Below are 13,915 nucleotides of genomic sequence, written 5' to 3'. Positions count from 1 at the left end.
AGAGGCCCAGGTTCAGTCCTCAGTGCCCGCGTGGCAGCTCACAACTGTCTGTAACTCAAGTTCTAGGAGTTCTGGCACCACATGAACTTGTTCAGGATGTATGTTCAACTGATAGTGAAAGATTCTAAGGGAATCAAAATTTATAAAACTAAATTTTGCAAAGATAAAATAAAACATATTGTAGGGTTCTTTGTGATTTTCTTATTCTTGTCTTCTGTATATGAGTGTTTTGCCTGCATGTATGTCTGAGCACCATATGAGTGCCGGATGCCTTAAGAGTCAAGAAAAGGCTATTATAATTTGAACTCTTGAGTGTCTTTTTATTTCTAGTTGAAAGCAACCCAACATTCTTTTTTTTTTCTCTCCTTCAAAGTTTCATTGTTTCCAATTTATACACTACGAAACCACTGTCAAGACAGTGACAGGGTAGGAGACACAGGGTAGGAGAAGATCACGTGCGGCAGTTACAGGTGCATTTACAGGTGTTTCCTCCATGCTTGTTGGCTGTAAAGTGCCCTTGGCTTTGACACCGGCTCTCCTGTGCAGCCAGTGCTGGCCTCAACACCATCCCTTGTCTCAGCCTCCTATGTGCGGGGACTATGGCATGCCCCACTCCATCTGGCCCCAAAATATTCTTTACTTAACCTTTCACTAGGGATAGAACTGGCTTAAGAGCAACAGCATCAAAAGCCAAAAGAAGAGTCTTTTGGTTCAAATATTTCAACACTCAAGAAGGTTTTGTCTGGTACAGCCTGGAGTTGTGACCGAATCACACCAGAATCAATGAACATGTCCGATTTACTTTCTCTCTATCTCTGCTTGACTCTTTCATGGTTGAACAGTTTTCTGCCTCTTCACTGTATGGGGGTAGATGATTTCATTAAGAAGCAGCAAGCTACAGTTTGTCTCGTGCTCCTTGGAAGAATCCAGATGCCCTGGGAGCAGAGACACTTGTGCCGTTTGTCCCTGGTGACTGTCGCTGTGCAGTTACAAAGCCTGCCTGACGCTGAAGATGGGCAAGTGAGGTTTCCCACCTAACACTTGAATTGCAGCAGCACAGTCGCCTGTGACTTTAAGAAGTGACATGGGTGTTAGTGTATCTCACCTGACCAGCATGGCAGAGAGGATTGCATAGGAAGCAGTTTATACTTTATACATCTTAAAACACATATGATAGACATAAATATGAAGGCTTCATTACCATAATCAAGCTATGAAGTGAAGTCCTGCTATCATCCTTATTCGACTGAGGTTGGGGAAGCTGTCCAGTGTTGTCCAGCGTCAGTGAATAGACTTAGAACTGGTTAAGGTCAGGCAGGAGATGATGCTGGAGTCTGAGTGTGGCCCTGCTAACTCTTTGAAAAAGGGTAGATTCATGGGCTTGGTTCTCCATTTCTTTCCCCAGTATATTTTGGACAAAGCGAATATCATCACTAGTAAAAATAGAGTTAGATGAAAAACGTTAATTTATTATATAATTAATTTATTATGAATCATTAATTTAAGCTGAGTTGGACTAGACAGCCGAGATCCAGGGTGTTGAGGTCTCCGTAGAACACTGGCCTGAAAGCGGAGCGTCCAGCACTCAAATATTAAGTAACAAGTTCAATTTAAATAGGAATTAAGTGTGGTATCCAGATAGCTTTTTCCACTTGGTGACATTAGAAATCATCGTTGAGCTGTGGTTCAGAGGGAGAATTGTACAACATTCAACTGATCGGTACCAGAGTAGCCTTCCTGATGCTGACACCTTACCAGCAACTGTGTCCGACAGGATGCTGAGGAGCAAGAGCTGGCAAGGATTTGGGACACGGCAGGGGAAAAATGCTATTTGGCAGCCCAGAAGATTGCTCTGGTGTGAGCTTTCCCCGCTGTAACTACCCAGTGGAAAAGGAGTTCATTTTTATCTGGGAGACTCTTAACATCTTTCATGATTGACTGCACTGCGTCCTCTCTGTAATGAACCTGCATAAACATTCTCTTCATGCGCTAGCTATATCGATACTGTCACAAGACATTACTTTTACAGTGAGATATACACACTCAGGTTTTCTTGTTGTAATGGCATCATCTGTTACAGCTATCTCGAGCAACTACTCTGGCTGGTACTATAGAACATCTTTATAGTTTTGCTTCAGATCTGTGAGTGCTTTGGGCCTGTGAAAGTGTGAGGTAATAACATCTTCCTATTCCTTAGAAAGTTGCAGAATAATATGTACAGTAGTTACAGTTAATGATGAGCTATGGTTAGAACCAACAGCACTGGCTTTTAACCAGGCCTGGGGGAGGGGGAGTAAACATGGAAGGAATCTCTAAGATTCCTTTCATTCGGTGACGCTTTTGTGTGACAGGCAACTTCCTACCACCCATGCAGAACAACTTGGCCTGCCAAGCTCTGTAGAAAATTGCCTCGTGTATATGTGGGAGAAAGGGGTGACAACATTTTTTGGAGACTCTTTCCTTCTAACCATATTAAAAGAGTCGTGCCCTCTGCTTTTGAGTGATGTCTGGCAATCATTGCAGCTGATTATTTAGAATCGCTTCCAAAAGAAAAAGAAAAAGAAAAACAAGAAATGTAACTGCTCCGCTTAGTATAATGCACCCACAGTTGCAGGACTCTGTAAAACTCAGAATGACAGACTGGATTTAATAGGAAGAGCCAATGCTTTACAAATTTTTATAGACATATGATAGACATAAATATAAAGATTTAATTTCCATAAGCAAGCTAGGAAATGAATCCCTGTTATCATTCCAGTTAGACTGAGTTTGGGCAGCTTGTCCAATATTGCCTAGCAGCAGGGAGTGGATGGAGAGCTCATGAGTTTCACACCGAGCTCGGAGCTAGGGTCATGTGCTTCTATTTTACTGAATATAAGTGAAGCAATTGGTAAAATATTTTGAATGTTAAATATGATTCAATGTCTATAAAAAATAAAGCCAACATTTAGGCATTAAGTAATTATTATAAGTGAACTGTGTCAAAATTAGCAAATAAGATATTTCTAAGATGTTAAATTGTCAGCAATATTTTTCTAGAGTATTATTGTTCTTGTGTTTTTCCCAAAGTACCCCTCAAGGCCATACCAAGTCAGATGTTTCATAGAAATGGAATCTAGGTCCACCTGAGCTCTGTGACTCAATTATACTGTCAGGGAGAAGAAAAAGTTCTGTGTGAACCCAAATTGTGTTTCTCTAGATTAAACAAAACAATGGTAAGCCTTGTTCCCCAAATCACACCCTCTTTCATGAATTATCTAGTGGATTTTTTGCTGTGTTGAGCACTGTTTTTATTCACTCGGCTGGAACAACATTGTCTTTAGTTTTCCCACAACGTTAACACCTTCTTTGCTTTATCCATGGCTTACGACAGAATTAGATAATTCCGTACGTGTGGTTGGTGAGTGTGCACAAGGGGGATCCTGCATTCCCTGGAGAGATGCAAGGACCAGGGTTGGAAATAACAAGGCTGGCTGTGAAGCCACTTAGTGACCTTTAGTGTTGGCCTTTGCATCTGTATCCACTGTTGGGAATGGCAGCCACCGACAGCACACGTGAGGCCGTAGATGCGAATAGCTGACAATGCACAATAGTTTAAAAGAAAAATTCTGCTCAAATGTATGAGCTGGTGTCAGGGCCCTGGTGGATAATGCTTGTTAAATTAGTATGAGTTTTAGCCTCACTTACCTCAAATAATCATCTTTATGATGGAAATTAAGACACTGCAGAGGACGGAGAGGCAAACGCGTACTGAGGAACTCCGGTGCCAAATTGATGTTGGTAATGTTTGAAAACATGTTTATTTCTCGGGTGGCTTTTTGGACACCTTCGGAAGCTCAGGAACAAGGAAGTCAGTGTTATCAGGGTTTGTGCTGAGACGCCAGTGAGGCCTGGTCTCCCCAGCACTTGCGTTCTTGATACGTTCCAGATGGGTTTTCACAGTTGTGACTTCACTCCTAGCGGAAGGTGGCTTCAATCTCCATCCTGTGAGGGTCTTCATGAGCACCTGGTGTGCAAAGTGCACTCATCCAAGCCCTCCATCACGGTCCCCACCACTCCTTCCCTCTTAACCACTATTGGTGCACGTGTGTCTCTGTGTGAGTTTGTGTACAAGTGTGCGGGTATAAGCAGCGGTTTGAAGAGGCTGCTGGTTCTCCTGGACCTGGAGTTAAAGGTGGTCCTAAGCCTCCTAGTGCCGGTGATGGGAATCAAATTGGGGTCCTCTGCAAGAGCGGCGTGGGTTCTTAGCCAGTTTCTCTGGTGGGTACGGTTCTTCACCATAGAGGGAGACGGAACAAAGCCAAATACAAAAGAAGAACGTGAAAGTGACAGAGACAGGAAATAAAATTTCCCGTGTCTTTCTTTTTGCTTTTTAAAAGTAGTTTCTGACTTCGAGCCCTGGATAGGGCTGCGTCCGCTCCAGGTGGGTCTTCTCTCTTTAGGCAATCTTTTTTGCAAACATGATTTTGAAGTTTTATGAAGCAATGGTCATGGGCGGTCGCATCAGCAGTTTGGTTTTGCCTTTAGGTGCATTATCTCTGTGCTTTCAGATCAACCAACTTAGCAATTCAATTCAGGCTGGGTGGATGTCCCTGTGGGTAAAGCAATGTGACTGCTTTAGCTTGTGTGTAAAGATGGACATGTGTTCCTGTCATCACTACTGTATTGAGATGGGAGGGAAGACCAGGGACTTGCCAAAAGGTCATAGACCAGCTACCCAGTGTGCACTCACATACACATGCACACACGCGCACACACACACACATACACACACACACACACACACACACACAGAGAGAGAGAGAGAGAGAGAGAGAGAGAGAGAGAGAGAGATGGAGAGAGAGAGAGATGTACAACAGGTTTTGAAGAATAAGCGTGACTCAACTACAAATTAACCAAGGTATGAAAATAAGTGAAATAAGTAAAAATGACTTATGTTGGCATTTTATATGATTTGGAAACTTATGGAAATACCATAATAATCTGATACTTACATAAAAGCTATAACACAATAAAACCACATGTGTAAGTTAGCACATTTGAAAAGTGGATTTTTTTCCCTCAACTTTTCACTCGTTCCATATAGAGTGGGTCTTACAGGTCATACCAAGTCATCATAGGAGGAGAACAGAGCACTCTTTTTTTTTTTTTTACTGGTTCCCTCTCTTGTTTTAATGAAGCTGTGGGGTGTGTGTGTGTGTGTGTGTGTGTGTGTGTGTGTGTGTGTGTTGCAGTGCCCTATCATCTTTAGACATTTCTCTGTGCAGTTCTGGGCCCCTCAGTCCTACATTCCGTTGCCATATTCTTACCCACCCACAATGGAAGGCCTACCTGTTTTAAAGTTCAAGAGCCTCCTCACTTGGAACATGGAGATGAAGCTCTCTTTGTTGAAAGGAAATCAGATACTGTTTTAGTTAGTGTGGAAAGACCACGAGAGCCTTCAGACAAATCCCAAGTGCAAGGAAACTCATTGCAAAAGAGGAATATTCTAGCAGCCTAGTGGCATGTGGAAGAGCTATACTGGTTTTAGGATGATGCTCAAAGTGGTGGAGTTAAGCCAGTGTAATTGAAGGTGTTTGTAATGTAATATCCAAGATGCTGCTTTCTTAGTTAAAATTTAGAAGAGACATAAACATCACAAACAGTCTCAGTAAAGTACGTGCTTACTTTCATGTGACCCGCACTGTTCTTACTATTAAATGAAATCATACATAAAACCCACTCAGTTACCACATGAGAAATGTAAGATGCTCTTATAGGAACAGATTAGGGAACAAAAACTGCATTCAATAAGCTGAATAAGGGTTACCGTCTTCAGTATTATTGCCACGAAGTTGTATGGTATTTAATAATGTGCATTTTTAATTTCAGATTCAAAATGCTAATGATGTGCTAATTGCACCCCTTGAGAAATTTCGAAAAGAACAAATTGGTGCAGCTAAAGTAAGTGTGACTTTTTTTCTTATGCTTTAGATATTCTCCTGATAATTCAAGGTGATTTAGTATCAGATGTTAATGTTTTTAAAGTTAGAATGGCCTTTTAAAATATTTTCTATTTTAAGATGTTTTTCATGTGTAAAATGGCATCATTTTAAGCATTTTTTTTTAAAAAGAGCAAGCCTATTACAAAGGCTGGAATTCTTTTTAAAAATAAATGATAATCTACTGAGTGGAGAACATGGCTGTGTGTTATGTGGCTCCTCCTGCGCCCACAGTGGCTGGGAATTAACTCTTTTCAAGAGAGGGTGAAGATGGGGGTTTGTAAAAGAAAAGAAGCTTTGTTCTTACTGGGAATAAAATAAAATATTAGGTCTACTATATACTGAAAACCTCATCGATACCTTAAAATGAACTGTTGTTTTGTAATGATGAAGGGATTTGTATTTTTAATTTTAATTTATTATAACTTACTCAGATTATATCCCGATTGTTAGCCCCTCACTTGTGTCCTCCTATTCCCACCCTCCCTCCCTCTTCCGCCCTATTCCCCTCCCCTGTCCACAAGGCCCTCCTCTCCCACCAAATGACCACAGCCTATCAGGTCTCATCAGGACAGCCTGCTTTCCTTTCCTCTGTGTGCCCTCCAGGGCTCCCCACCAATGAGAAGTGATCAAATTGGGGATCATGATGAAGGTTTTGTGGGAAAAACTTTAAATATATCTAACATAAAGCCTTTGTATTACTGCTCACTGGTTATGGGCCAGCTACATTTTCTCTGAGCCTAATCTTGAAACTGATTTACTTATTACTTATTGACATATGCACGCGCGCGCACGCACGCACACACACACACACACACACACACACACACACACACACACACACACCACACACGTGCATGCGCACTCTATAGTGAGCATGTGGAGGTCTGAGGATATCGTGATGGAACTGGTTCTCTCCTTCTTCTCTGTGGGTCCCAGGGATTGGACTCAGGTCATCAACCTCGGCAGCAGGTACTTTTTCCTGATGAGCTAGCTCAGTGAAATCCACCGTCTTAGATTTACGTTTCCCCATCAGGTAGGCACCTACAATGTGGGGGCTTAACAAGGAAAATCATTATCTTTGGTCAATTCACTTTTGTACGTTTTATTCCTTGACAACTTCTGATGTGTGTATGCTGTACTTTAATATAGCACTCTCTCCCCTTCCCACTGAACCCCACCTTAGCATGCCACCCCACCCCCACCCCGTGTTCTCCTTGCTCGGCTCTGTGTTGGACTCTGATGTAGTCAGCTAGTGACAACCGTCTTCCTCCATTCCAGCATTAGTGTTTACTCTTCTGTGGGGCTATTTTCTCTCCTCTCTTTCATCTGTTCTGGCTGGAATAATGTCATGTCTTACCCACTGGCTGGCACACACCTCCCCTCTTTAATCTGTCCGCAAAATTTGTTGTGTTGGATCATGCTATTCTCCATCTCAGGAGGCCTTCAGTGGTTGTGACAGTAATAGAATATTTAATTCAAATAATAGCTCCCACAAGTTGGCCCCTTGCTCCATTTCACAGTACCCACCACCAGACACAGGCACTGGCTTGCCTTCCTCCGAATGCAGCTACCTGAGTGTTCATATTTTCGCTCACTTCTTACCCTCTGCTGCAGTGTTTCTTCCTCTTGCCTTTCTGAAGTCCTACGGCAGCATCAGGAAGCACACATCCTCACTCGGGCCCTTTTCTAACACCCCTTTTTCACTGACAAGTAACAATTTCCCCTCTCACAGGATTAAGTAGTTCTTAGCTTTGTTCCCCATAATAAGTTACTGCAAGAGGTAATTTCAGTTGTGGGTCGCTGCTTTCTCCCCAGAAGGCTTTGCGTTAGCTGAGGCCGTGGAAACAGGAGCAGCAGTACCTGCTCTTTTGTTTTGTGAACATCGCAATCACTGCACAGAAGTGCTGAGAGTACACCAGACGATGTTACGCTGTCATCCCCCAGCTGGGATGTTAACTATGAAATCAGCGACACTGTGAGCAGCAGTCCTTGGTCCGTCTTGTCATGTTGATTCTGTTTCAAGTGCCCCGTGCTTTCACTAAGAGGAAACGTGAACTAAAAGCAAGTGTCTGTGTATTAGTTTTCTTTGAGGAGTGTGAAGCAAGCGCACGTGACAGTGTTCATCTTATTTGTTGTCTCACTGCCTATTTATTTGGGGATTTCTTTATTTGGTATGTGAACCTAATTGTCCAAAAGGCACTGCATCCTTTCAGTCTGTCCAGTGGAATTTCCCACAAATATTTTAAGGCTAATTAGGCAGCTGGATGGGAAGACTGGGACGTGGCTGAGTCTAGAATCTTCCATGGCAGTCAGCGAACTCTACAGCTTGTTCACCCTGTGAACAGGAGTGGAAAACACTGAATCAAGTGTCTCTGGCCTCAGAGCCAGACGATAGCGCTCAGCTGACGTGGATCAGAGCCCTGACCACAGACTTTTATTCTGTGTGTGCTCCATGGATCTTTGAGACACCTGATCCTCCACTGTGGAAAGTGGGGCTCATAGTGAGTTCCACTTGTGGGAAGGAGACAGACAGGCTGTGCCAGAGAGCCCTTCAGGAAGATTAATGACGGGTGATTAAACTGGAGGACAAGAGACACTCCTGCTTTTTTTGAGTAGCTGGAGATTAGAAGCCTTATCTATAAACAGTTGTCACGGATGTATTTATTGGAAGGTTCTCGCTCTGATAGCATATGAAGAATTGAGTTCTGTGTAGGCTAGCTCTCTTACATGTGTTTGTGGGCTGGGCTGAATGTTTGGTTTAATTTATCTCATGACATTGGTGGTTTAAAGTCTGCAAACATGAACTGAAAGTAGGTATTCAGAAAAATTCCTGTGAGTGAGAATTCCCAGTGTGGGGATGTATCCAGCGTAGCATTCTTACAGAGAAAGCTGAATAGCCTTTGGAGCCATTTTTGGAATAAAATGACTCATGGTGTATGTCCTTGACTGCTGGAAATCTCCTTCTTGCTTCCGGATGGAACAGATGCAAGACAAAGCCACAGCCTCACCGCGAATCCTTTTCCCTCTGCAGATTCCCTGACTGTTGGGGTAGACAGAGCTCTGCATTTGCTTTCCATTCCTTTAAGACAGCTCCGTGCTTGGCTGTCTAGGTTGGCCTGACACCTGGTTTTGGTTCCAGGCCGACTGTGAGCTCCGTAAGTCCCCTTGCTTCAACCTCCGGAGTGCCAACGCGACAGGCATCTGCCATAGTATCTGGATGCCCCTGAGTTCTTAGTCAACAACTTTATGTCTCAGAAACAATACAATGTACAGTTGTAGTTGTCACACATTTTTGAAACGGAAGTGACTTAAAGGAGGACCAGGGCCCATTTCTCATTGAGCACATCCATGTGGCGCAGGGAGGAGAAGAATGAGATTCCCCACACTAGCAGTGTTTTGACTCTTCCAGGCTCCCATGCTGCTCTTCACAAGATTCTTTCATGAAATATTCAATTTTCTTTACTATTAGAAAATAGATGATTACGTAAAATACATCTTAATTACAAAAATACCTTAGGTGTCACCAAACTTACTCACATCAAACCCAGCTAGTTCATATAATTCCCGTGCTGGTCTCTGGGTTCCCCAGCACACACTAGGTGTTCAACACTGACTAGTTTTCTAGATAAAAGCAACTGGAGAAGCACTGGCCATAAAAGTTGAAAGATCTTTTCATTTCTGTGAGATATGCTTTCTAAGACGCTGAGTGTCATTTTTGAAAGATTTTAAAGGAAGTCACGTGAGCCTCCTTCTGTGATGTTCATACGGAAATTAAAAATGCGGCAGTTGTCACTGCAAAGCTGACCCTGTTCCTCGCCCCTGGTTTCATGCTGAAAACTGTAATGGAACACACACATGCCTTTGTTCTGCCCGTAGTAGGGTATAGTTCTGTCTCTGAGCCTTTTGTTTGTTATTTTAAATGTGCCTTGCACATGCCACTTTGCTTTGTAGCATCTTGAAGAGAGATCCAAGCTGAGCTGTCAGATTTATGTCACAGCCACAGAATCCGTCCATGTGAAAAAATGGCTGCACCGTGCCTGCTGTCCTGTGTGTATAGGTGCCTTTAGAGGATCTTAGAGAACTGCAGACGGTCTGAGCGCTAAAGCTTTCTTGAGTTGTTTGTGAGGCGTAGTGGACAATGTGGAGGCAGGTGGTTTATGGGGCACACCGTGGGTTTGGCAGCCTACACCTTACATTCTCTCCTGTTCTTAGCAGGCCCCATAGATAGTGGTCTGGGATGGTTTTCATGCTGCCCAGTGGAGCATTATGTAGCAAAACCCATCATGGCTGAATTCTCTAGGCAGATAATAAGACGTTTTATAGAATTTTGAATCTGACTGCAATTCCTTGTGTTGCAATTCTTTTCTTAAAAATTGTATTATGGTTTTAATTATAAGCATGACTGCAAGTCTGTGTGTGGGTGTGTGTATGTAAGTGCATGAGTGTGAGTCTGTGTTTGTGGGTATGTGCATGTCAGTGCATGAGTGTGAGTCTGTGTTTGTGGGTGTGTGCATGTAAGTGCATGAGTGTGAGTCTGTGTGTGGGCATGTGCATGCCAGTGCACAAGTGTGAGTCTGTGTTTGTGGGTATGTGCATGTGAGTGCAAGTGTGAGCCTGTGTGTGGGCATGTACATGTAAGTGTATGAGTATGTATGTGTGTGGGCATGTGCATGTCAGTGCACGAGTGTGAGTATGTGTGTGAGCATGTGAATATAAGTGTATGAGTGTGAGTCTGTGTGTGGGCATGTGCATGTCAGTGCACGAGTGTGAGTATGTGTGTGGGCATGTGAATGTAAGTGTATGAGTGTGAGTCTGTGTGTGGGCATGTGCATGTCAGTGCACGAGTGTGAGTATGTGTGTGGGCATGTGAACGTAAGTGTATGAGTGTGAATATGTGTGTGTGGGCATGTGCATGTCAGTGCACGAGTGTGAGTGTGTGTGTGGGCATGTGCATGTCAGTGCACGAGTGTAAGTATGTGTGTGGGCATGTGCATGTCAGTGCATGAGTGTAAGTATGTGTGTGGGCATGTGCATGTTAGTGCACGAGTATGAGTATGTGTGTGGGCATGTGAATGTAAGTGTATGAGTGTGAGTCTGTGTGTGTGTGCGCGCATGTGCATGTCAGTGCACGAGTGTATGTGCATGACAGTGCACTTACCCATAGAAGACAGAGGTGGGCACTATATCCTCATTTGATACAAGTGCTAGTACTTAACTCAGGTCTTCTCTCTACAACAACTGTACATGTTCTTTTCAGTTTTTCCAGACAGGGTTTCTCTGTGTAGCCTGGCCGTCCTAGAACTTGCTATGTAGACCAATGTCACCTTGAACTCAGAGATCCAGCTACCTCTGCCTTCCAAGTTCTGAAATTAGTGGCCTGTGCCACCGTGCCCTGCTCTGTACAGGTTCTTAGCAGTTGAGTCATCTCTCTCAGCGCAGTTGTAACATTGTCTGGAGTGCATGTGTGAGGTGGAGGAGTTTTGATTGTTAGTATTGGGGTTTGTTTGTTTGTTTGTTTTCTGTTTTTTGTTTTTTTTTATACAGGGTCTCTCTGTGTAGCTTTGGCTGTCCTGGACTTGCTTTCTAGACCAGATTGACCTCAAACTCACAGCAATCGTGATCTGCCTGCCTCTGTCTCCTGAGTACTGGGATTAAAGGCATGCACTGCCTTTTTTTAAACAACACCAATAGTTCCCCTTTGTAGTAATTAACAAAACACCCCCTAAGGCACTTTCTGTGTAAACTCCTCACAGTAATGAATGGAAAACTTACACTCTTTATAGATAAGGGAGCCGTTAAGTAAATGGGCTGAGGTGGGATCAGATCCTAAACAAAGGTGAGGGACACCCATGAATGCTCAATAACACTAGTATATTTGGGCACATGCAAAAATATTTCTGTTTTTTTATTTTAAAGATGGAACATTCACTAGTGAGCTCACTTGAAGAGTAAGGTTATAGAAGTTCTATGTTGTCACACAAACCTGTAATCAAAGCCTAGATGAGGAGAAATTAACTGACACTAATTGTCTTCTGAGCTTTACTGCTTCCACATAGTAAGTACCAAGTGGTTCACGGCTCTTACTTTAGAGCTGAGAGTAGATGTTGCAATTACCCAGGCTCTCATTGTAGCAAAGTTCCTTTGTCCAATTAACAGATTGTCACACGTGTAGGTTACTTCATCTCACTCTGTATCACAGGAGACAAAGCTGTGCTGACTGCATAGTGCCAGCGGTCCCTTGGACGGACACTACTTGGGATGGACACGCTGCATGCTGCACAGTTGCAAAGCCCGGCCATACATAGCAGCTTTAGAGTAGAGTAAAGCCGCTGCCACTTTTAGATGACTCACCTGAAATCCCAAGTGAATAAGAGGCAAAGCCACCCAGAGGTGAGCGTGGCCTCTGGCTGGGACCTGAATCCGCCCTTTTGGCACCTATCTCTGCAGTTTTAGCCATGTGCTGTCCCTGCAGGTAGTTCATAGTGTGTCCACACATCGACACAACTCCTTCTGCGGGATCAGCTCCGGTGGTCCTCATTGCTACCACTAAAACCAGCCACGTGACATCACCCGAGGACAAAGCTGTCTCTGCCTTTGACCAGCAACACCACTCAGACTGCGTGGAGGCTGACGTGATGGCACAGGGGTTAGGGACACTTGCTGCTGAGGACTTGGATTCCTAGCTACCACATCAGGTGGCTCACAACCTCTGTAACTCCTGCCCCAAGGATTTAACATACTCTTCCAGCCTATGAGGGCACTGGAACTCATGTGGTTACACATACATGTATGAAAGTAAACATGCAAATATGTGAAATAAAATATTTTTAAAAGCCCTCTACATCCTGATGTGTTAGATTTTTTTTTTATATTACTAATTGACAAAGCAAAACCATCTATGAAGCTAGCATTCTGAATAGGGGAATAGAACAAAGCCTCCCTCTGCTGAACTTCAATAAATTAAATTTTCAATTTAAATAAAACAAGAAATTAGGTGCTCATAGTATAATTTAACCAAACCTATATTGTAAATGAAGTTACCCCTGTTGTCCCTGTGAATGATGCTGTATGTCCGTGGCTGAATTCCAATACCTAGGATGTTTTTAAGCATTCCCACAGTCTTATTTTTGTTTTACCCTCATGATCCATTTTTAGTTTCAAGTACATAATTTTTAAAAATGCAAACCCCGTTTCCATGTGTCTATATAAATTGTAGTTGGCAAGGAGCTATAAGAGAGCCTTGCTGGCATGGTGGCAGAATCTGTGCTGGGAGAGCCTGAGAAATGTTGCATATATTAAGTTTATTTGCAGTTTTCAGGGGTCAGCGCTCAGATGGGAATCAAATTTGCTTTCTTGTAATGAAGTCTTTTCTGGTAATGGACCTACTTGCTTTGGGTAATTCTAGGCCATAGGTTTCTTGATAAAACGGTGACAAACTTTTAAATCTTTTTTTTTTTATTTGATTTGAGACAGTATCTCACCATGTACCTCTGGCTGGCCTAGAACTTACTATGTAGTAGACCAGGCTGGTCTCAAACTCACAAAAACAATGTCTGCATTTACATCCTCAGTGCTGGGATTAAAGGCGTTTACTACCACACCTGACTAAATTTACATCTTTGCTTTCAGCGAGAACTAAACACTGCATAGATTTCCTTCTGGACTCTGTATGGATAGTCACACACATGAAATTACTAATTAAACACATGTGCATAGACATAAGATACCAAAATAAAATAAACAATTGTCCATGTCCTACCATCTGTCACATTGTTTAATGAGATAAAAATAGCATATTGGGCACTTTTAAGTTAGGGCCCCTCCATCCCTTGCTAAGCAAAGATTTTGGTGAGATTCTTAAAGTTTTAGTTTCTTTATTCCAAAGTCATGAGACTTTTTGGAAGATAGATGTGATCATGTCCAGACTGTGA

General features: G+C 43.0%; 1 protein-coding gene across 2 annotated transcripts in view; it reads left to right on the top strand.

Annotated features, from left to right (window-relative positions):
- Positions 1-13,915, top strand: part of ARHGAP42 (Rho GTPase activating protein 42) — a 234,145-nt gene that overhangs the window by 131,564 nt on the left and 88,666 nt on the right. The window contains exon 4 of one of the 2 annotated variants that reach the window (XM_084783139.1): positions 5,872-5,943. The exons of the other annotated variant lie outside the window; for it this stretch is intronic. Within the exon in view, the coding sequence (XP_084639265.1) occupies positions 5,872-5,943 (72 nt within the window). The remainder of the gene's footprint in view (positions 1-5,871; positions 5,944-13,915) is intronic. 2 annotated transcript variants of the gene reach the window in all.

This window comes from Acomys minous, assembly GCF_964271855.1.
Source record: "Acomys minous genome assembly, chromosome: 5".
In the NCBI taxonomy this organism is placed as follows: Eukaryota; Metazoa; Chordata; class Mammalia; order Rodentia; family Muridae; genus Acomys; species Acomys minous.
Note: the sequence above shows the minus strand (reverse complement) of the source record. Positions and strands in the feature narration are given on the sequence as shown.